General features: G+C 39.2%; 1 protein-coding gene across 1 annotated transcript; it reads left to right on the forward strand.

Moving 5' to 3' along the window:
- Positions 1 to 18,779: 18,779 nt before the first annotated feature.
- zic2b (zic family member 2 (odd-paired homolog, Drosophila) b) lies at positions 18,780 to 23,541 on the forward strand. Its single transcript, XM_048197102.1, has 3 exons — positions 18,780 to 21,935; positions 22,400 to 22,563; positions 22,673 to 23,541. Exons 1-3 carry the CDS (start codon positions 21,005 to 21,007, stop codon positions 22,871 to 22,873), a joined length of 1,296 nt encoding a protein of 431 aa, XP_048053059.1. The 5' UTR covers positions 18,780 to 21,004; the 3' UTR covers positions 22,874 to 23,541.
- The last annotated feature ends 169 nt before the right edge of the window (positions 23,542 to 23,710 follow it).

Raw genomic sequence — 23,710 nt, forward strand, 5'->3', positions numbered from 1 at the left:
CTTCAGCGGCAATTAAAAAAGATAGGGTTTGAGAGACAGAACCGTGATTTTTGGTAATTTGTAGTCAATAAATGCATCGGTTTACAATATTTATGTAATACACTGAAATGGGAATGTAGTTACAGCAATGCTTTTAAAAGATAAAAACCTGCTAATATTGAGGATTAGTGTTTTCAACCAGCGTTGCCTGCCTTGTTAACATATTTCTGGCTAACATTAAAGTTAAAGATCGTTGGTTAAAGATCGTGTTGCAGTTGTTTTGAAGTATTTTTATGTTTTTAAACTTGTATGTTAGTTAAGGGCAATCACGTCTGTAGTAATGTTCAAAGTTCGTGGGGAAGGAAGAGGACAAGGGTCGGCTTTTGACTGCTGAATGAGCTTTATTTAGTGTATAAAAAATGTCCAACAAAAGTCTGTGCAACGCACAACAATGAAAATAAACAATCCACAACAGGGCTTCACTCCAGTAACGGTATAAACAATCCACAATAGGGCTTCTCTCCAGTGCTGTTGTCGTGCTCAGTGTCTCAGTCAGCAGTCCCTCTCTCTCTCGCACACTCCTGCTTCTCCTGGCGTTTTATCCTGTCTCCGTGCCAATTACTGGAATGAGAAACAGGTGTTCGTAATTTACATTTAACCCACTCGCTTACCACGCGTCTCCCGACTCTCTCTCCAGTTGCAGACCTCGCTGAACCACGCCCCCCTCGCCACATACCCCCACCGCCCGACTCAGGCCGGGGAGCCATCCGGCCTGCAGTCTTGGGGCGCGGACAAGTCGCAATTGCTGCTGTCTTATCAATTTGGGGACGCACCTGTCCATGCCCCAAGTGGAAGCCCAGATACCTTACTTCTACGCGCCCAATCGCACACTTCTTCGGGTTGGCCATGAGCCCGGCCCCCCTCAGCGATCTCAGGACGGCCCTCAAATGCTGCATATGCCGCTGCCAGTCATTACTGAAGATAATAATATCATCCAGATAGGCAGCAGCATATGCACCATGGGGCCGCAAAATTTTATCCATGAGCCGCTGAAAGGTAGCCGGTGCCCCGAACAGCCTGAACAGAAGTGTAACAAATTGGTGTAATCCGGACAGCGTCGTGAAAGCTGTCTTTTCTTTGGATAATGGCGACAAGGGGATCTGCCAATATCCCTTTGTTAAGTCCAGTGTCGAATAAAATCGAGCCGTACTGAGCCGGTCAAGCAGTTCGTCCACCCGTGGCATTGTATACGCGTCGAATTTCGACACTGCGTACACCTTGCGATAGTCCACACAGAACCGAACTGAGCCGTCTGTTTTGGGGACCAAAACTATCGGGCTCGCCCAGTTACTGCTGGACTCTTCTATTACTCCCATTTCAAGCATTGCCCCTAATTCTTCCTGAACTACCTTTTTCTTGTGTTCAGGCAACCTATACGGCCGGCTGCGAATCACCACGCCCGGCTCTGTCTCGATGTGGTGCTGAATGAGGTCAGTACGACCCGGTAGGGGAGAAAACACGTCAGCAAACTCTGCTTGTAACTTAGTTAAATCAGTGAGCTGGGAGGGCGAGAGGTGATCTCCCCCTGGAGCCAGAGCGAGGGATTGTTTTTTGACATTCACCTCTGGCCCGAGATCATCCTCCCCGCTAATCACCGTCGCCAGCATCACTGATTCTGCCTCATTCCATTTTTTAAGGAGGTTGAGGTGGTAAATTTGACGTGCTCCTCTCCTATCCGACCGTATTACCTCATAATCGAGATCCCCAACTTGCCGTGTAACCTCAAACGGTCCTTGCCACTTTGCCAGTAATTTTGAGCTTGAAGTGGGGAGCAATACAAGCACTTTATCTCCCGGTGAAAATTTGCGTAAGTTAGTTCCCCTGTCATACAGTTGGCTCTGTTTGTGCTGGGCTTGTAACAAGTTCTCCATGGATAGCCACCCCAGAGTGTGGAGTTTTGCTCTCAAGTCCATCACATACTGAATTTCGTTTTTAGACGGTCCATCCTCCCAAGTCTCTCTTAGGACATCCAGCACCCCGTGGGGCTGGCGTCCGAAGAGAAGCTCGAAGGGGGAAAACCCAGTGGAGGCTTGCGGGACTTCTCGTACTGCGAATAACAGGGGTTCTAACCACTTATCCCAATTTTTGGCGTCTTCCCTAACAAACTTACGAACCATGGATTTAAGCGTGCGGTTAAAACGTTCGACCAGCCCGTCCGTTTGTGGGTGAAAGACGCTGGTACGAATCGATTTAACGCCCAACAATTCGTAAAGTTTGCGTAACGTGCGTGACATAAACGCCGTGCCCTGATCAGTGAGGATTTCTTTCGGAATCCCCACTCGGGAGATTAAACTAAACAGTGCGTCCGCAACACTCTTAGCGGAAATGTTGCGGAGAGCCACTGCTTTGGGGTATCGCGTTGCATAATCCACAATGACTAATGCAAAGCAATGCCCCCTTGCTGATCGCTCTAATGGCCCGATGAGGTCCATACCAATTCTTTCGAAGGGAACCTGAATTAATGGGAGGGGGCGCAAGGGCGCTTTTGGAGCGGCCGGTGGATTCACCAACTGACATTCACGACAAGACGCACACCACCTGCGCACGTTCTCGTGAATGCCCGGCCAAAAGAATCGGGTCATGAGGCGATTTAGTGTTGCCGTTTGTCCTAAGTGACCAGCCATTGGATTAGAATGTTCTTTGGAACTAGGGTTGTATCCTCCTTTGTCTGAGTGTCTTGGGTCACTCGATACAACCTATCCTTTATGATCGCAAAATACGGATAATTCAGTGGGCATCCAGGCTGGAGAGGCTGACCGTCGATAGTGCTGACCTTTTCAAAAGCGTGTTTTAATGTCTCATCCTGAGACTGCTCCAGGGGGAAGTCATCGCGGTCCGAAAGAATTAGTCTCCTGATTCCGCTCTGTTCCCCTGAGGCAGTACTCATTGGTCCCTGGTCAGTCTCCCCCACCTGCACGTGCACATCCTTACCCGGCAAATTTTTATTCCAAGAGGCATCCGAGCACAAACAACCCAATAAATTATTAAACGCAGGCCAATTCGTCCCCAAAATTATCAGATGCCGGAGGTGCAGGTTAACTGCCACCTCAACATTATGCTTTTGTCCCCTAAATTGGATAACGACTGGCACTATAGGATATAGGCCCACTATAGGCCCAGACCTGTCCGCCGCTCTCATGGCAGGGAGGGGGTTAAATGGTTGGCGCGGAGAGAGGGGAGAAGCAGGAGTGGGGTCCAGCCCGGCAGCAGATGGTCTGGAAAAGTATCCCTGTTCAGTCCCGCCCCGCCCCCGGGCGGACGAGACCTGGGGAGAGGGACAGGCTTAGAGAGAGAGGAGGGTGAGGGAAGAGAAGGAGAGAGAGAGGCAGATGGAAGGGGTTCGCTGACCCCTGGGCACGCCACCATGTGGTCCTCCGCGAGGTGGATGGCCGAGTCCAGCGACGTGGGACGGTGGCACTGGACCCACTCGGCTGTTCTTCTGGGCAGCCGAGTTATGAACTGCTCCAGCACCACCAGATCGATGACTTGCTCCACGTCGCCTCCCTCGGCCAGGAGCCATTTGGCGCCTCCTGATCCGAACGGAGGTCCAGCAGGGCTTGATGTTGGTCTTGGTGTAAGACCGCGAGGGATGAGATGATGTCCGCAAACAGCACGGCGGAGAGCGTTTGCATGGCGGCGGCTCCCTTCTTCCTTCCCGGGTTTCGGCACCAGTGTAGTAATGTTCAAAGTTCGTGGGGAAGGAAGAGGACAAGGGTCGGCTTTTGACTGCTGACTGAGCTTTATTTAGTGTATAAAAAATGTCCAACAAAAGTCTGTGCAACGCACAACAGCGAAAATAAACAATCCACAACAGGGCTTCACTCCAGTAACGGTATAAACAATCCACAATAGGGCTTCTCTCCAGTGCTGTTGTCATGCTCAGTGTCTCAGTCAGCAGTCCCTCTCTCTCTCGCACACTCCTGCTTCTCCTGGCGTTTTATCCTGTCTCCGCGCCAATTACTGGAATGAGAAACAGGTGTTCGTAATTTACATTTAACCCACTCGCTTACCACGCGTCTCCCGGCGCTCTCTCCAGTTGCAGACCTCGCTGAACCACGCCCCCCTCGCCACAACGTCATGTTCACTATGGTTTCACAGGGACATGAGACCTGCAGGTGACAGGTGATTGCCTTAAAAACCCCACTGCCAACAAGAGAAATGTAAAATTTAATTAAGTGAGTTTTTGATATCTCAAACGGTTTGGCCGTGGCGAGGCAACAAATTTATGGCGAGAAAAGGGAAAACACGAAATGTGTTATAAGGTCTGCATACATTGATTGATTTTTATGAAACTTCAGCTGTGTGTTCGTTGTAAGAGGCTGATCACATGGATCTGACTATTGTGAGTCAAAGTTATAGCGCCACCAATTGGCAGCAGGAAGTGTGTCACTTTCAAAATGCTTTGAGATCACCCTTTTACTTTCACCTGATTTGCTTTTATCAGAATAATGTCAAAACATGGCAGATGTAGACCTGTGAATGTATGTGTGATATCATAAATATTGTTACCATGGCAACAAGTCAAACTTTAAAAATATTCTTGGGTTTTTTTGAGGCTCTTAACATGCTTCAAATTGAATGAAACTCGACACACACATCAATACTGTCATCCAGTAGACATGGGCAAAGTCTTAGAAACAGGCGGGGAGCAGGGGCTCTACAGCGCCACCTTTTGACAAAAGTGAGGGGGTTAGTTTAACCTACAGTCACCAAATTCGGTACACATATTGTTCTCGTTAAGCCGGACAACTTTCTAATTTACAGTCATTAGCTCCGACCAACAGGAAGTCAGATATTTTGGTTTGAATGTGGAATTTTTGAATAAACAAGGTCTGAAATTTTAACTACTCCTCTTAGGGGATTCATGCAATCGCCACCAAACTTTCTGAACATGACGACAAGACACTCAAGATGCTAAAATGCAAACGATTATAGGATATATTGAATGGTGTTGCCATGGCAATGGTTTAATGTACACATTTAAATGTGTATATTAATAGATTATCAAGTACTAATTTCTAATTTCTGGGGGGGGGGTCATAGTGACCTATGACATGAAATTCATCTAATTGATGAAATTGAAATTGATTGGCCTATCGCTATTCAAAGGATACTGGGATTTTTCAGTTTTTACTTTTGTTTTTATTATTTCTCTTCTTCTTCTTCCTTTTCTGCAGGTTATGTCAGCAGGTGGCAATAAGGGACTGTTTTTAAAAGTGATTTACTGAGTTATTCACTCCACCGATTCAGTCAAAAACGTGCACCTAAATGCACCTATGAATCCAATCCAATTAGAGATTCCAGAATAACTTGTCTATCAGTAGTGCATATCCATGCACACACAGCACATGTGCAGGGCGTTCAGAAAGGGAGAACGCCAGTTCTGTTTAGGCTTCATTTGAGACGTAAAATAGAGACAATGTATTGTTTTTAAAATTAAAGTTTTTGTTTATAACTGTCGCAAAAGGAATATCACATTCCCAATTGTCCTGTTCATTTGATTATCAGCACAGTTGTGATTACATGAGTTTTGGTGTCCCATTTTACCATTTTACCTGAGCAAAGCTCCCAACAGCCATACAGAGGGCCAAGGCAGCAGTAATTTACAGAAACTGTAAATAAAACAAAACAAAACCTAACTTATCTAATAAAAATATAATTGTATAAATTAGTGGAAAATAGTATTTAAAGTGGAAGTTTAAAAAAATCTTTGCAAAGTAGAACGTTTTATGACCAGCAGATGTCACTATGTTCAGTTAGGATTTGTTTTTGGTATACACTACATTATGGGTCCCCACAAAGATGGCAATATCTGACATCCTTGTCCTTGTGGGGGCATTTTTGGTCCTTTGTGGAAAACAGCTTATAAATCATACTAAGTGATTTAAAAATAATAATAATAATAATAACTCTTTGATGGTTGTGTTTAGGGGTTGGTATAGGGTTAGGGGATAGAATATACAGTTTGTACAGTATAATATCTATGGAATGTCCCCATTAAACGTGTGTGTGCGTGTTTTTGTGACATATCAGGACACACATTTGTATAATGACATGGGTATGACATAGGTATTACAAGGACAGGGTGACTTATGAGGATATTACGCCATGTCCCCATTTTTCAAAAGGCTTATAAATCATACAGAATGAGTTTTTGTGAGAAAGTAAAAATGTGCACTGTTTCTGTGATGGTTAGGTTTAGGGGTAGGGGTAGTGTAGGGGGATAGTAAATACGGTTTGTACAGTATAAAAACCATTATGCCTATGGAATGTCCCCACAATTCACAATAACAAACCTGTGTGTGTGTGTGTGTGTGTGTGTGTGTGTGCGCCTTGTTTGTTTATCCCTTCCAGATGGCTGCTTCAGTCACTCTTTTGTTGTGTTTCTTTTCTTTTGCAGGAGACGAGAGTTTTATGGCTTCTCGTAATGGGTCTGGACTATATTCCACACCTGACAAAATGGCAACCAGCTTTGATGGAAAAACGTATCCTGCAAGAAATGCAAGTGAGTTTTTATTATCATCAGAAATCACAGACAGATTTCACATGGCTGAATTAATCCTGTCATTTTCACTCACTTTGAAGAAATTTACATTGTTCACTCTGACACTATTATCAACACAATAGAGAGACTGTGATGAATAACAGCCATTTCCTGGCATCATACAATGTTTAGCCGTGTTGAGTCATACCATCCTTTTATGCAAACTTCACCAATATTTTCTCTCAAAAATAGGACAAAAACAGTTTAATATTCATTTTTGTTTTTAATGTATTATTCAGCACAAAACACCATTTGTTAATTTCTTTTCTTGATGTCTGGTATATTATTGCAGGAATCTTTAAACGTGGCAAGACACTGGTTAAGCCCATTTTGTACACTAGTTTATGTTCATGGCGAATACAGCTTCCTTTGAAGCACTGGTAGCAAAAAGTAAAGGAAATTTCCACTGGGCCTGGCCCACTTTTTTAGGTTGCATCTAAAACCAACGCCCACTAGGAAACAGTGAAACTGTACATGATACTGTATGCTTATGTACAGTATACAACTATTTTCTTGTGGGAATTGGTTTTATTGCATTATGTCTTCTTCTTTTCTTCTTTTTTTCTTTTGTCTTGTTTTCAATGAAATTTTTTTCAGATGAATTAAGATCTTATATGAATTTATGTGAATTGTATGAAGATTTGACATGAAGATTTAATGTGAATTTGTCAAAAAATGTGTGGTAGTGAAGTGGCTGAATCAGCAGTTTCAAGATTCTCTGTGATCCTTCCTCACCATCATCCTTTCTTGTTAACGTGTTCTTCTAAACAATGGCTGTTTGTGGCAGTGGCTTGTAAATAGTGTGGGTGGACAGCCTTTCTCTTTCAAACTCACTCTATATGAATGATCGCTTTCCGGCTTCCATCACAGTGTCCTGATCTGAGATCAGCCGGTTCTTTCCGAATTCAAACTTTTAACTTGGTCGCACAGACTGCACAAGTGCTCTCAAATCAGCTATAAAGTGCAACTTTTACCAAGAGCCATTAAAATGGGGGCTTTTCACGGCTGAATCACTCTCTATTCTAATCCTGCTTGCTAAACGCTTCATTTTGGGGCTCTTGTTCGTATTCAGACACCCAGATGAGGGAAAGTCTATTCATTGGATCAAAGGCTTGAGTGGTTTCCTTTAAGGATGGAATAAAAACTCCTGAGAGTGTGTCTGCTGGACAGCTCAGTGTTAGTCAGCTGTGTTGTCGCCTTTAAGAGTGAATAACACCAGCCTCTTTTGTTTAATGAAAACATTCAGCATGATAAAGAGTCTTTGTGGGGTTTTTCTTGCAAACGTAGACGGCATCAAGAATCAAGAAGCTGCAAGTAAACCTAACATCTCTTCATAAGATTCCCAGACTCTTAACTATTAAATAATTGTACATATTTATTCTCAGTGGACACTGCAGTATTTTTAACCAGTGACATCTTTGCGACTTTGGTCTTACTTTATCATATATCATAACTTAAATGTTCCACATATTTATACATTGCCCCCTAGTGGCTATGTAGAGTTTTATGACACCTGATGTGCTACTTTCCACTTTTAATCTGCTGTTGATCATAGAAAGAAGTGCAATTTGCACATTAGCCAATATAATCACCTGCTCCACTCCAGTCCATCAAAAGCAACAATCATTTCAAATCACATTTTTACCTTTCATATACCTTTCAAAAGTTGGGGAGTATGATTTTTTTTTTTTAAACCAGTATAATCATATGACACTGAAGACTGGTGATGACTGCTAAAAACCCATTGCAGGAATACATTATAATTGAAAATATAGTAAAATAGAAAACATTTTAAATTGTACATTTTACATATTACTGTTTTTGTATTTCTTTTTTTACTGTATGTAGCTGTGATGAGCATCTTTCAAGAGCATTAAAAAAATCTTACCAACCTCAATCTTTTGAACGATAGAGTATGTTAATTATTTTTTTAAATTACAAGAGCATGTAAATGAAATCATACTTGTCTTTTCATCTGGCTGTCTTGAGAAAATCAATCCAAATTAAATAATGGAGTTTGTCACGGTTCTGTAGCGCTGCGGAGGCTTTGATGAGGTCATAAAATGCAAAGAATGTCAGTCACCCAATGACACCAGGACTTTCTCTCTCTTTTTCTCTCACTCGCTCTCTTTTGTCTCCTTCTCTCCTTATGTTGTTCTCCCACTCTTTCTTTTTGTGGTACTTCAGCTTTGATGAAGTGATTTGCTGTTTAATCTCAGACTCTTTTTCAAAATGAGGTGCATTTATTGCTCTAATTCAGCTTGAGTTCTCTTTTATGGCTACAGTTATGACCACAAATCCACTCATCATGTATAGATTAATAAATAAATAAATAAAACACTACTCAAGCATGACAAATGATTTGTTTAAAGGGATAAATGAAAATTTTGTAATTTACTCACCCTCAAGTTGTTCCAAACCTGTATGAATTTCTTTCTTCTGTTGAACACAAAACAAGATATTTTGAAGAATATGGGTAACCAAACAGTGGGTTAAGTCACTGACTTCCATAGTACCATAAAAAAAAATAAATAAAATTCAAAAGAAAATACTACAGAGTACTAGTACTTCCAAATACTATGGAAGTCAATGGGGCCCATCAACTGTATAGTTACTGACATTCTTCAAAATATCTTCTTTTGTGTCCAGCAGAAGAAAGAAATTAATACAGGTTTGTTACGACTGGAGGGTGAGTAAATGATGATAGAATTTTCATTTTTGGGTGAACTATATCTTTTTGGGGTGACTCATCAGTTTTCAAGCAGCTTGTCAAGTCATATTACACCATTTTGTCCGCAATTCAATCTTTAGGATAACTTTATCTAAATCTATAAATCCTGATTATGGATATATTGTCCATGCCTGTGCCGGAAATGACCAACTGGCATATATTGTCTTTGCTTTTTTGCCTCACCAAACACTTTTGTCCACCTTCTCTCTCTTTCTCTTTCCTCCGCCCACTACAACCTCTCACTCTCTTTTTCCCGTCACGGGTCTTCTGGAGTCTTTGTCCCTCCGTCACACTGCAGACGTTCGTCACTCCCCTTCCCCTTTTCCCCCCTCAACCCTTTTTTCTTTCTTTTGCTGTCTTTCTTATTTTCCTCCCTCTCTTTCTCACTCTTTCACCCCCTTTTCACCTGGAAAAGAGGGTCAGTTGTGGCCCTGTGTCTCTTGGGGCGTCCCGTCAGATTCTGATCAGTGGGGTGTCTCTTTGTCCTCTTTCATTCGGGTCACAATAGGGCCGTGGAATGCCAGCGTGTCCGTGTCCAATCCTCACTTGCCCCACAATGTCCCTGTGTCTATAACGGATCGCACAATCTGGTTATTTGGTTTGCCAGGAGTCAATAAAAACGCAAGGCCTTGAAAAGATGACCCCGTCCAGCCTGAGAACCCCTCCCAGTACTTGTACAGGTCCTCCCTCGGATCAGACCCTCCTGTCTCACGTTTGCTTTCACTTTCTTTATTTATGAAGAAGGATGGATATAGGTGGTATAGATTCACTAATTAAAAGGGCTGACTCATTACATCTGTTAGATTTTGATGTTTGTTCCACCACATACGCAAACAATCCCACCGAGCATTTAGACTGAATTCATCTGTTCTCTATATACCACATTATACCAAGTGATGGTGTTGAGTAAGTGCAGATTGTGTGTAGTAGCTCCTTTGCTAAGGTAGAAGTGGCCTTTAGAAGAGATCAGATTAGACTCCTGAAGTTAATTAATCCAACTTTATCCTGTTTCATACACTACACTGCCTTAATCCTGTCTAATGACTCCACTAAGACCTGTTTCATGTCCTTTGAGATTATTTTGTAGTTTTGAGGTTTGTTTTCCATTCAAATACTTAGTGAGTTGACTGAAATGGCGCCACTGAAGTGTAAATAAGAATAAGAACGTCATAGGGTCAGTATGTACAGTTAATCTGTGTTCTATCTTGGGGTTAATTATGCAATGAGTCCCAGTAAGTCTGATTGATGCTGGAGGGCGGTTGGAAGCGTGGATGATGGGATTTAGACCCTATTGAAGTCCCTGAGGATCCTTGACACCCTCAAGAGAAGTAGCTATCAACTACTTCATTTAAAGCCTCTTAAGAGCTGTAGGACACATATCCTTCATTTTTACCATCGCAGCTTAAGTGTAGTTTATCTACTCTCTATTGATTATTTTCAACACAAAGTGTAATTGATTGTGGAAATAAAGCTCTATTCTATTCTATTCTATTCTATTCTATTCTATTCTATTCTATTCTATTCTGTTTCATGAAGTTCTGTAGCAATGCACAATACCATAGGCTATTGGACTTTTTTAATTTATTGGTATCAGACGATATTGGGTATTTAATTTGTGTGTGCTCATTTCTCAGTTCTCAGAGTGCTCATGTTTCCGTTTACTTTTGCCATCATCTAGCACTCACTGGAAGTAAATCTTTAAAAATACAAATAATTTAATTATGATATTAAATGTCATCTTAAACCAACCTCAAAATTAATATTGATTTTTTTTAAATAAATATTTTAAATATAATATAGATTATATTATAATGTTGTGATGCCTAAATTCATTTGCACATTTTAAACCAGTAGTTCTCAATCTTTTTGGCTCAAACAACACAATATTTCCTCTGGTATTTCTGTTGCAATTATGACAGCTCATCTTGTTTTGTTTTTTTTGTTTGTTTTTTTGTGATTGTATAAGATTCAAGATATAGTCAGGGGAAAGATATGATTTTTTGTGATTTTTGCACTTTAATAAAGTTTAATTTGTTTAATTTTTTTTTTATATAATTAAATATTTTTAAGACATCCTGTTGCACCTTTGTAAGTGAGAACCACTGTTTTAGCCTGATTTTAGTTTCTAATGTTTCATTTTTAATTTCTTTCAACAAAATAGTATGTAATTTTATTGATTATTGGTAAGTAAAATAATTATTGCCTAATAATTGGTATTTCCCAGAATTTAATATTGGTGCATCTATAATGTTTTGTTCCATCATTTCCCTTCAACGTATTTTAATTCTTTTAACTGCACGTACTTTTTTTGTGTGCTTTATCGAATATATATATATATATATGTGTGTGTGTGTGTGTGTGTGTGTGTGTGTGTGTGTGTATACAGTCAAACCAAACATTATTCAGACATTCTTGGTATATTTTTATTAGTGGGTGCAGGAAAATTTGGGAAAAAATGTGGGACTAAAAATTATTCAGACACTTTGACCTGACCAAGTGTTATCTGACATAATTAAGATTTTTTTTTTTTTTTTCTGACACAGTTTATCTCTGAGATCTTGTCATATTTTATTACCATTATATTACCACTATAGTGAATAAACTGTATTAATGAATGAAATGTTCAAGGTGAAGACTGTATATATATATATATGCAGTTATATGTTGAAGGAAAATGATGGATAGGATATAGTTCAAGACTCTTATTTCTAAATCTAATCAGTAATTTTTGCTTATTGGTTGAATTAGATCATTGAAGGTCAGCAGCAAAGACATTTGTTAATAAAGTGAGATTAAATACATAAAGTAAATTTGTGTCATTTAATATAGTTAATTATTACAGGTTTGCCAAAAATTATGAGATTGCATTTCACTGTTTTTATTCATTTTGAGGAATACTGAATGTTTTTGTGCAATAACCATCTTGTTTACACAGCATATACACAACGCCTCTGCACTTTATTTCTCTCATCATGGAAACAGTAGAGCTTCCAGTCAATACATGTGAAAAAGTAACTTGCATTACTTATTTGAAAAGGTAACTTAGATATTTCAATGTAAATTGAAAAAGTGATGCGTTACTTCAAAAAGTAATCTGATTACATAACTTTTTACTTGTATGTGTGTGTATGTACATATATATATATATATATATATGTGATGAAAAATATGAAATAATAACAGCTTACAGTCAGGATTTCTATCTAACAATGACTATCTGCTTTGATCTAAGTGTGGTGAAGAAACACAGGCCCCTGCAAATTGTGCACATCAGTAGAATCTCAGTGTGACATCAAAACCTGATGGATCCTTAGTGTTTATACCAAATCCCTCTGGCTTCACTTTGTTTCTGCCACTCTATATATATATATATCTCATACATAAATGCTTCAAACTAAAACATCTAATGAAAGTACTTCACTACCAACTCTTTTTTTTCTCTCTCTGTTCTGAGGCAAAACAGCAATGAAGCTTGTAGTTTCAGAAGCAGTTGTCATGTCATTCCCTTGCAGTGAACCAGACGTTTAAAATAACCATATCATATAGCTTCCACCGTGTGAACCCATAATAACCTGGAAAGAAATTGGCATTTATGACCTGAAACAATCTTCACAGCTAGAGACCCCATTAGAGTCCTCTTTGCCTGTGGCTCCAGCATCAGTCTGTGTTAACTTGCAGTTATGTGAAGATAATGCTGAACTAAAGCCTATGAAACACTATTGTATTGTCCTCCATCACCTGTTGTCCACAGATGCCCGGCGGGTGAGAGCCTCCTCCGATGTGGATGGCCTAAGGCCATGTGTCGTCCATCTTGGTAACTCTTCTCTCTATAGGCATTGTTCCCTGACCTTTAGCCTCTTCAGAGCTTCTTCGGCCCGATCATCAGTTCCACTGTCCCCCCTTCTTCGGCTGAAACTCGGACGATGGGGGTTCTATCTTAGATTTCTTGCTGAGAGTGATATGACCTGGTCATTTAGCAACAGGTGATAACATTAAGAGGCTACAGAATCTATTTCTTTCACACACTGGAGATAATTTGATTGTAAATGGGGGTTATGTGCGGTAAACTTCCGTATTCTGTAAAACAGGTCGCATCACTTCCGGTTCAGGTCTTTTGTTTGTGCTTAAATATAGAGCCTTTTACTGAAGATACCTTCAAAGGAGTCAGCAAAGATGAGCATAATCGATGTCGATCACAAATGCAGAATGATCTCTAAAAGTTTTTATTTTTATTTTTTTCTTCTTCTCGTTAGCATTTAGATATTTAAATCGAATGAAATTCCAACATTAAAAAGAACTATAGCTAGGTTAGCTGATTACCTTAAAGGGTTAGTTCACCCAAAAGTGCCAAAAAAAAAAAAAAAAGACTTTTTAGCAATATCTAATGATGGGTGATTTCAAAACACTGCTTCATGAAGCTTCTCAGCTTTACAAATCTTTTGTTTCAAATCAGTGGTTCGAAGCGTGTCAAACTGCTAAGTCACGTGATTTCAGCAAATGAGCTTTGTTACGTCATAAGTGTTTCAAAATGTCAATGGTTCACGTGACTTTGGCAGTTTAATATGCGATCAGAACAACTGATCCAAAACAAAAGATTCGTAAAGTTTCAAAGCTTCATGAAGCAGTGTTTTGAAATCGCCGATCACTAGATATTGTTGAAAATCATTATTTTGTTGGGGTTTTTTTGGCGCACAAAAAGTATTCTCTTTGCTTTATAATATTAAACTTATTTAGTGATGGCCGATTTCAGGAAGTATCGGAGCATAAATGAATCAGTGTATCGAATCATGATTCAGATCGCGTTTCAAACTGCCAACGGCTGAAATCATGTGACTTTGGCGCTCCGAACAGCAGATTCGATACACTGATTCATTTATGATCCGATGCTTCCTGAAGCATTGTTTTGAAATCGACCATCACTAAATAATTCGTTATTTTGTTTTTTTGGCGCTCCAAAAATATTCTCGTTGCTTTGTAATATTAATATTGAACCACTGTACTCACGTGTTTTTAGTACCTTTATGGAACTTGAGAGAGGAAATGTCATTGCTCCCAATGGAGGCCTCACGGAGCCATCGGATTTCAACTAAAATATCTTAATTTGTGTTCCGAAGATTAACGAATGTCTTATGGGTGTGGAACGGCATGAGGGTGAGTAATAAATGAAAGAATTTTCATTTTTGGGTGAACTAACCCTTTAAGGTTGAACCACTGTAGTCACATGAACTGTTTTAAATATGTTTTAGTAGCTTTCTGGACGTCTGAAAGTGTTAATTATCTTGTTGTCAATGCAGGCCTCACTGAGCCATCGGATTTGATCAAAAATATCTTAATTTGTGTTCCAAAGATGACTGAAGGTGTCACAGGTGTAGAACGACATGTGGTTGAGTAATTAATGACAGAATTTTCATTTTTGGGTGAACTAACCTTTTAAAGGTCCATAGATATTGCCGTCAGTTCGTACTGCCGTTAACACTTTCTCCAACAAGTGGGTGCAATGAGAGCTGTTTTCCTGTTTATTAATGTGACGTTCTGCATAATAACTTGTGTGAATTGCTCTAAACGAATCATTCAAGAGCCATGTTTGCACAGACACTGCACTCATATCATTGTAGGTGTGTTGGTAATAGGTAAGTAAACATGCAAAGCAGTTCTAAACTATGACAAACTATGTTATAACCATGTAATAACAAACTTACACTCTTGGAAACCATTTTAATTTGGTTAAAATCTGGATAATAAATAATAACATTCCATTTCCCAGCAAAAAAGATTCAAAGTGATCCAAATTATATTGTTCCAACCATTGGACAGTAATGTTGATTATTGTATGTTGATTTAGATGTCATTTTCTAGTACCAAATTCCCTCCATCACCATCATAATCTCTTTCTGATCTCTCCCCATGGTGAAATGATCTCCTCAGCTCTATAGAAACATTTAATCTGCCCCCTTCAGCCTGTGTGCCTCTCTCTCCAGCAGAGAGGTTTAATTGAAGCTGGTCCCACACCTTTGGTCACTGTTATGAAGGGATATATGGCCAGATGCATAACTGTCACACAGCAATACAATGATTCAGGTGGGAATGTTTCTGGAAGAAAATGAAATGTTACAGCCTTTACACTGTAAATTATAATTAAATAATAACTGTAAATAATAATTATAATTGCTTTTATTGTCTTTAGGCGTTCAAGTGTAAAAATGACAAAAAACAAACAAAAAAAAAATTCTTAAAATGTTGTTTTTGCTTACTATTCTGAAGTTTTAACAATTAAGAACTGTATGCACTTAGTAAACAAATAAAGAATTTATGTCTCTTTACTTTATTTAATGTTGTTTTTAATTTACACTACTGTTCAAAGGTTTGGGGTGTGTAAGATTTTTAGAGAAATTATTATTCTTTCTTTTTTATTATTCAGCAAGGATGCATTAAATTGGTCAAAAGTAACAGTAACAGTAAATATATTTGTATGTATTTCAAATCATTTTAATAAAATCATGTAATTTAGAATTTTCTATTCATCAAAAAAAAGGAAGGAAAAATAGAAAAAAGTATCATGGTTCCCACAAAAAAATATTAAGCTAGACAACTGTTTTCAACCTTGATAATAATAAAATATGTTTAGCAGCAAATCATCATATTAGAATGATTTCTGGAGGATCATGTGACACAGAAGACTGGGCAATGATGCAGAAAATTCAGCTTTGCCATCAGAGGAATACATTACATTTTAAAATATATTAAAATAGAAAATAGATATTACTGTTTTTGATGTAATTTTGAATAAATGCAACCTTGGTGATCATAAAAGTCTTTCAAAACTTTCAAAAACAGTAAAAAAAAAATATGAATGACCCCAAATTTTGTAATGATAATGTAACTGGCATTTTAATGTATTTCATGAGTGTTTGACTAATAAATAGACTGTGATATAAAAAGGTTCTTTATTGACATTGATAATTCCATGAACAATCCATGAACACTTTCCATCACACAAAAAGTTATTTAAATGTTCACTGAAATGTTATTTGGAGAACCAAAAATGGTTCTTATATGGCATTGCTGCAAAACCCCCATTTTGGAACCTTTATTTTTGTAGTTCTTTGTTGACATTTAAACTCTTTAAGTTTAATTAATACATTTAATTAAAATAAGTGCACAAAGTCTGCCGTGTCGGTGCTCACTCCTGAGAAACGCAGGTGGGACGAGGCACTGACGCCTGCTGCTACTGTTTTCAATAGGGCCAAACATGGTTCCCTGTTTCTCCCTGCAGTGGTTCTGTTCCATCCTGTCTGTCAGTGCAGATATTATGCTAAGCCCTCCAAACTACCCTTTATATATATGGTTGCCATAGCAGCATTATTCCTGGGGAGTAGCAACTTCAAATGATTGTAGAGGCTTTTGGGGATTGAACCTCAAAAAATGTGTGTGTATGTGTGCCTTTGAGAAAAAAAGGGACAGAGAAAGAGAAAAGAGATGAACTGTGATGATGAAAAACTTTTTTATGGTATTTATGCAAATTTGCCAGATGTAAGTGTCAGAATTGTCAAAGTTCTACTGAATGCCCACATTCACGCCATCATTTTTAAATTTGGCTAAATAAACCCACCTCAAACGTCAGATAACTAGACATCTTTTCTGTCCTCTGACCAGTCTCAAGCCAATGTTTTTGTTTTTGTTTTAAATTGAGATCATGGTGTGGGTTTTGTCAAGCATGATATGAGAGTGATGCCAGCAGCAAATCAAACATGCCAAATGTGAGATTCGGCTCAGACTCCAGCAATGACGAATCAGCCGAGGGAAAGTTTTGTTTGTTTTTACACACAAGTCTGTTGTCATTGTAGCTGTTTTGTTTTCTGTCACTTATGAATATATAAGGGGGTGGGATGGGGGGTGGTGTTGTGGGCAACATCAACATCTTCTGCCACTCAGTTTGAAAGGAAACCCAAGGAGTGAACAAAAAAAGAGCTTTTATGTTTCTGAATGGCAGAATTTCAGAACTTCAGAGTTGAGGTTCCCCCACTGATTTTGCCCACACAAACTGTGTGTGTGTGTGTGTGTGTGTGAGAGAGAGAGAGAGAGAGAGAGAGAGAGAGAGAGAGAGAGAGATCTGGTTCAGTGGTTGACAGTGCAGAAACATTAAATAGCATATGGGTGATTCAGCTCATTAGTGCATCTGACTAGTCCACTGAATGATGAGCTCATTTACACACACACACACACACACACACACACACACACACACACACACACACACACAGGTTTGTTTTTGTAAATTGTGGGGACATTCCATAGGCGTAATGGTTTTTATACTGTACAAACCGTATTTTCTATCCCCCTACACCCCTAAACCTAAACCTACCCATCACAGGAAACTGTGCACATTTTTGCTTTCTCACAAAAACTCATTCTGTATGATTTATAAGCCTTTTGAAAAATGTGGACATGGGGTAATGTCCTCATAAGTCACCCTCTCCTTGTAATACCTATGTCATACCCATGTCATTATACAAATTTGTGTCCTGAAATGTCACAAACACACACACACACACACACACACACACACACACGCGCGCGCGTTGTATTGCACTCAGAGATTTGCAAATGTGTGTGCATGTTTGTGTGTGTTCACACATTTTGCAAATTGTTTAATGGGACATTTTGCGCCTCTTATTCAATATCAGGAAGTCACGCACACACAAAGTTATTGTCAGAGACACCAACAGATCCGGGGATCATTACTGTGACCCAAATTTACCATATACACAGATAGCCTTTAAAAATAAATTAAATGATTCTAAATTGAGTTTATAATTGTTTAAAACTTCTGGGTGACAAGAATGCACATAAACCCGATACAGGATGTGGAAAAGAACGACCACCTGTTCAAGAATTCATTTGGTAAATTGATCAAAACTTGTTCTGTAGCATAGCCTACATATTCAGCAAAAATGCGTTTTTTTTTAATTAAGAGATAAGAGATACTAAGAATATGCTCACAGACCCCTTCGCGTCTATTGTTTTAGATACATTTTTCATTTCTATAACAATATTGAGCCAACAATGGGTAAAAAATATACTAAATGTGACTAAATATACATAGGGTTGTTTAAATAAATCAATAAAATATTTCTTAAATAAATCTAAAATATTTCAGATTACATAAAGAGATTTTGTTTGAGGGTGAGTGGCGGTGTTGTTGCAGGGCATTACGCAGAATAATATTGCCTCTATACTTTTAATATTAAGACCAATTCAAAGTCTTTTCTCCTGAGATTTTTATTTTTATTTTTATTTTTTTTTTGCCATTACCCATTTACTTGATAACTAATTTAAATGTAAAAAAAAGATTTTGAAACGAGATGTAGGCTATTTTGTCCTAACAAAATAATTTCAGTGCAGCGTTTCTCCTGCATTGCTGTTTGTTTAAAATAATCTTGTTTTAATTTTAAAATTATGAAAATAAAAGTGCTTTAAAATGAAACCGCTTCTTCAAGACACACCAATGTCATACTGAAAAATTAGTCAAATTAATAAGCCAAATTATCAAAAAGGTCTACCTTTTGAAAAGTTTGAAAGATGTTCAGAACGGTTCACAGAATCGCAGGGCAAAACATTATGACGTGCTCAAGGTAATTGATTTAATGAATCAATTTCCAATTCATTTACAGGTCAGTTGGTAAGACCGTTTGCTGGCTGACATTTAAACTTCATCCACTGCATATTGAGAAACGTGACAGGAAATATAGGCTGCGTTTGTCTTGACCATTTGCCTTTTCTTAATAAAATTCAAGTCTAGACGAATTACGAGCAAAACAAAACATTTTAAATTCCGAGTGCTTTTTTTACTATGTGAGCCTCAGATATTGTAATTGACTAGTGGAGTGAATTTTTTGAAATATGCATGAAGTTGTTGTGTGCTCTTCAGAAAAGGTGAAAAGGGTCAGTTGTTCCATTTTAACCTCTTGACACTGTTGATTTTATACTCATGGAATAGCGGCGTCTCTTCGTCTGTGTATGTCACCAATTCAAGTCTCGCCACGTAAATATGTGTCTAAAGGTTAGATATCCTCTGAAGAGGAGCAACTCATTCACAATGGAGAGACTTCCCATCTCACCGCCGTTGTCAGGACAACCCGAGCGGTATCCGTCCCCATAATAAGTTTCAGTTCAAAGCCGGTGACTTACCTCTTTACAACACTCTCATGTCCTCCCTCTTCCTTCTCTTTGACTGCTCATTCTGAGACTTAAGGCTTGAGCCCTTGTCCAAATAAGCTATAGACAAAAGTGTTGGTTTTCGGGGACGCTGGAAAGAAGGAGAGTGTGTTTTCCTATTAACTTTGGACTAGATTCTGTTAGAGATGATGAAAATACAACACACTGAGGTCGACTAGCTCTTAAAATATGCTAGTTTAACATCAAGAATCAAATGTCATTTATACATCGAATTCTTATTGGATTCGAACGAATAAAAATAATTAATTTGTAACACATAGGCCAATTTGTAATAAGTGTTAGTAAAATAGTAGGCCTGCATAATTAATAATTTATTTTTCACACGGCGGATTTTAAAATATGATTATTCATTGCAAAACAAAACAACAAAAAGGAACATTGTGAGTTAGTAACTTAAATTGCACATAAGTCTTTACTCTGGAGACTAAAATGGTTGAGACGTTTTCATTATGTTTTTTTTTTTATATATATAATGATAACCCTTTCAATCAGCCACAATCTATCGTTTTATGCAGCATTTCTGAGATTACCGATCAAAATACAAAAACGAGGACAAGTCACTGACATGGCGCAGTTCTCCATAACGCAATGGCGCGCACTCCAAAAATACGCACCCCTGACATAAGCATTAAAACCACTGATATGCTGTAAATGAGACACTAGTTTAAAATAAAATGTTCGATTTGGGCTCACAAAAGAAACTTCCACTCAGGAAAATATCACGACTCGACTGTTTCACACAGTTGTGTAGATAAGTGAGCGATTTATGAAATCTGTTTAGGCTAGTCAATGACAATTTTTGACTGAAGTAAATAAGAGAGACCTGCAAATTTATGTTAAAACTCACTAAACCAATTTTAACACATTTACTGAATTCAAACCAAATGTCGACATAAAATACTATTGTAGCCTACTACAGTGTTTTGTATTTCATTGATTTTTTCCCCCTCACATCAAGCGTAGACTCTCCTCTCGTACTAAACGCATAAAACTGGGCGGAGCACCAAGAACCGTCAGCCCTGATTACTCACGGTGAGTAAACGTGTGATTGGTCGAGTGAACGGGATTTGGGAGTTACACAGACCAATGAGATTCCTAGATTTGGGAAACGGGGTTACTGTCGTGAGGGGGCGTGGGGTGCCCTGGAGAGACCCCAGAGATAAGCGCAGTCAGGAGCGCAAAAACACTCAGTTGGATACACGACGTACAGAGAAACTGCGCAACCGCTATTAGTTCCACTTTGGCGCACTGATTGTACCGATGTACACATTTTGTAAATTTTTAGAGCTTTTCCATCGTATCAGAATGATTTATTTGATTTCACTCTAACTTAATCACGTGGGATGAGTTTTAATTAACCTTGTTAGAGGCAAGTAACAGACACTCAGTTTGTTCACAGCCTACTTTTTTCTTGTGTAGTGTCTTTACGCATCCTTTAATCAAAAATCGTGGTGATGTTACTGGACGCCGGCCACCAGATCTCTGGTTTAGGAGTTGGCACGTTCACAAGGCATCACTCGGCTGTGAGCGAGACGCAGGACAGAGATATGAGTTTCATGGAATCGGCGCACATGGGCGCGTTCAAACTGAACCACCCCGATTTGTCCCCGGGCCAGAACGCAGCTTTTGCGCCCCAAGCAACCAGCTATTCCGCAGCCGCTCTTGGAGCGCATGCGGCGGCGCACGCTGCCTCGTACGCCAGCTCCACTTTCAACTCCACCAGGGAGTTCCTCTTGCGCAGCCGAGGCTTTGGGGACTCGACACCGGGCAGCGGACAACACCCCATCTTCAGCTCCACAGCAGGGCCTCTCCATCACTCTCACCCAGAAGGTCAGGGTCACCTACTTTTTCCCGGAATTCATGAGCAGCACGGGTCCCATCACGGCTCTCCAAACATCCTGAACGGACGCCTTGGATTACCCGGTGAGGTTTTCGGGCGAACGGAGCAGTACCACCAAGTGCCCAATGCGCGGGCCGATCCTTACAGTCAGTATGGCCTAAATATGAGTATGAACATGGCGCACCATCCCGGCGCTTTCTTCCGCTACATGCGACAACAATGCATCAAACAAGAGCTCATTTGTAAATGGATCGACCCGGAGCAGCTTGGTGACCCAAAAAAATGCTGCAGCAAAACTTTCAGCACTATGCACGAGCTGGTCACGCATGTGTCCACGGAGCATGTCGGCGGTCCCGAACAGTGTAACCACGTCTGCTTTTGGGAGGACTGTCCACGGGAGAGCAAGCCCTTCAAGGCAAAATACAAACTGGTCAATCACATCAGAGTGCACACGGGAGAGAAACCCTTCGCGTGCCCCTTCCCGGGATGTGGCAAGGTGTTTGCGCGTTCAGAGAATTTGAAAATACACAAACGGACCCACACAGGTGATTAGCTATTTACTAAAGTTCTTTTAAATATTACTTTAGATTTTATTATGCAGTACTTGAAATGTTTGACATTTACTACTTGTTCGTTTGACATTTCAGTTGGTTTTATTGCTGAATACGCTACTCTAAATGACATTATTGACCTCAGTAAGACCAAAAACAACACATTTGTCTAGGTTTGTTATCCTGGTGTCAGCAGCTGTTAAACTTAAGAAATCCTAAAGTGATATTTTATTATTTAAAGCTGATGCTTTTGCAAGTGTGAATTGCTGTTTAATTTGAATGCGCAGACTAAATTTGAATGAGGTACGCCATCACTCCATTTGCAGCATCAAAGTCAGCCTACTTTTTCAGAGAGTAGTTGTAGAAGTAGCATTCATTGACTCTGCGTGCTGTAGTTTTTAAACCAGGATGTAAAACTTATATCTAAACAAAATAATTTAAAATAAAATCTCTTTCAGGAGAAAAACCGTTCCTGTGTGAATTCGACGGCTGCGACAGACGTTTCGCCAACAGCAGTGACCGGAAGAAGCACATGCACGTTCACACGTCTGACAAGCCATATCTGTGCAAACTGTGCGACAAGTCGTACACACATCCCAGCTCTTTAAGGAAACACATGAAGGTGAGAATTTAATCCGTCTGACAGCTATTTACCAATTCATTAACCAATCCATTGCCTTGCATATCAGCGTTTAGACAGAAATAACTAACTCTGTTTGATGTTTTTGCAGGTCCACGAGGATCAAAGTCCGGTAGTCGACTCCTCTCCTGCTGGAAGCTCCGGGTACGAGTCCTCCACTCCCTCAAGTTTGATCTCTCCGTGCTCGGAGACGCACAGCACCATGTCGCCCGACTCAGCTGCACTGAACAGCAGCGGGCACAGCAGCGGGCACAGCAGCTTAACGTCTAATTTTAGCGAGTGGTACGTTTAAGGACCAAAACGAACATATAAAAGAAAATATTATTTGTAAATAGTAGCCTAAATGAGGGTTTATGTTCTCAGCATGTCTAAGATTCAGTGTTGCACTGTGACTGAAGTAAGCCGAAAAGTATTATGTGACTAAAATGAAGGCTGTTTTTATATGAAGAATAAAATGTACTTTGGTAATTTGTTTGCGAAAGAAGGATGTATTTTTTGACTGTAATGTCAATTGTTTTACAGTAATGTCGTGTCAAGTTACCATGTATGAATTCAGTATTCCTGTCATGTAGATTAGAGCTATTGACGTGACATGATTGTCTTACCATAAAAGTATTAACGGGGATCCTAAGTGCCAAAGTCAAATGTAGTGCGTTAAAATGGATACAATTTGTGAATGTATTTTATTGTAAGAATTATTTCCATGTAGGATATGTTACAGATGTCTGGAAATCATCCACTTCGAGTAATTTTGAGAAAAGCCTCTTGTTCTTAAATTATGGTTATACTACTTGATAAAAATACAAAATATTTATGAAAAACACCTCGATTAAAATGTGTACAGAATTGTTACCTTTAAAGTGTTTGTACATTGTTATTCAGTTTTAAGATGTAAATTCTTGTGATAACAAATGCCAAACGGTAAAATGAAGGAAAATATATAAAGACAATAAAATGAAACTAAAAATAAAACATGTCTCTTTCGTTTATTTCAAATTTCTAAGAACGATTTTAATTCATAATGACATTTTGTGTTTATAGGCTTACTTGACTTTTTCACATCATGTTAGACATCAAAAGGTCTAAAAGTTTTCTCCTTGGTGTAAATTAAAATGTATTTATTTAAATA

The sequence above is a fragment of the Megalobrama amblycephala genome, linkage group LG7 (assembly GCF_018812025.1).
Source record: "Megalobrama amblycephala isolate DHTTF-2021 linkage group LG7, ASM1881202v1, whole genome shotgun sequence".
NCBI classification, from domain to species: Eukaryota; Metazoa; Chordata; class Actinopteri; order Cypriniformes; family Xenocyprididae; genus Megalobrama; species Megalobrama amblycephala.

Bases quoted from the DNA above. Each gene is read 5' to 3' on its own strand.
- zic2b (XM_048197102.1), top strand. From the start codon at position 21,005: ATGTTACTGGACGCCGGCCACCAGATCTCTGGTTTAGGAGTTGGCACG. The intron at 21,936-22,399 runs GTGATTAGCTAT...AATCTCTTTCAG, and splicing joins ACACAAACGGACCCACACAG to GAGAAAAACCGTTCCTGTGT. The intron at 22,564-22,672 runs GTGAGAATTTAA...ATGTTTTTGCAG, and splicing joins CTTTAAGGAAACACATGAAG to GTCCACGAGGATCAAAGTCC.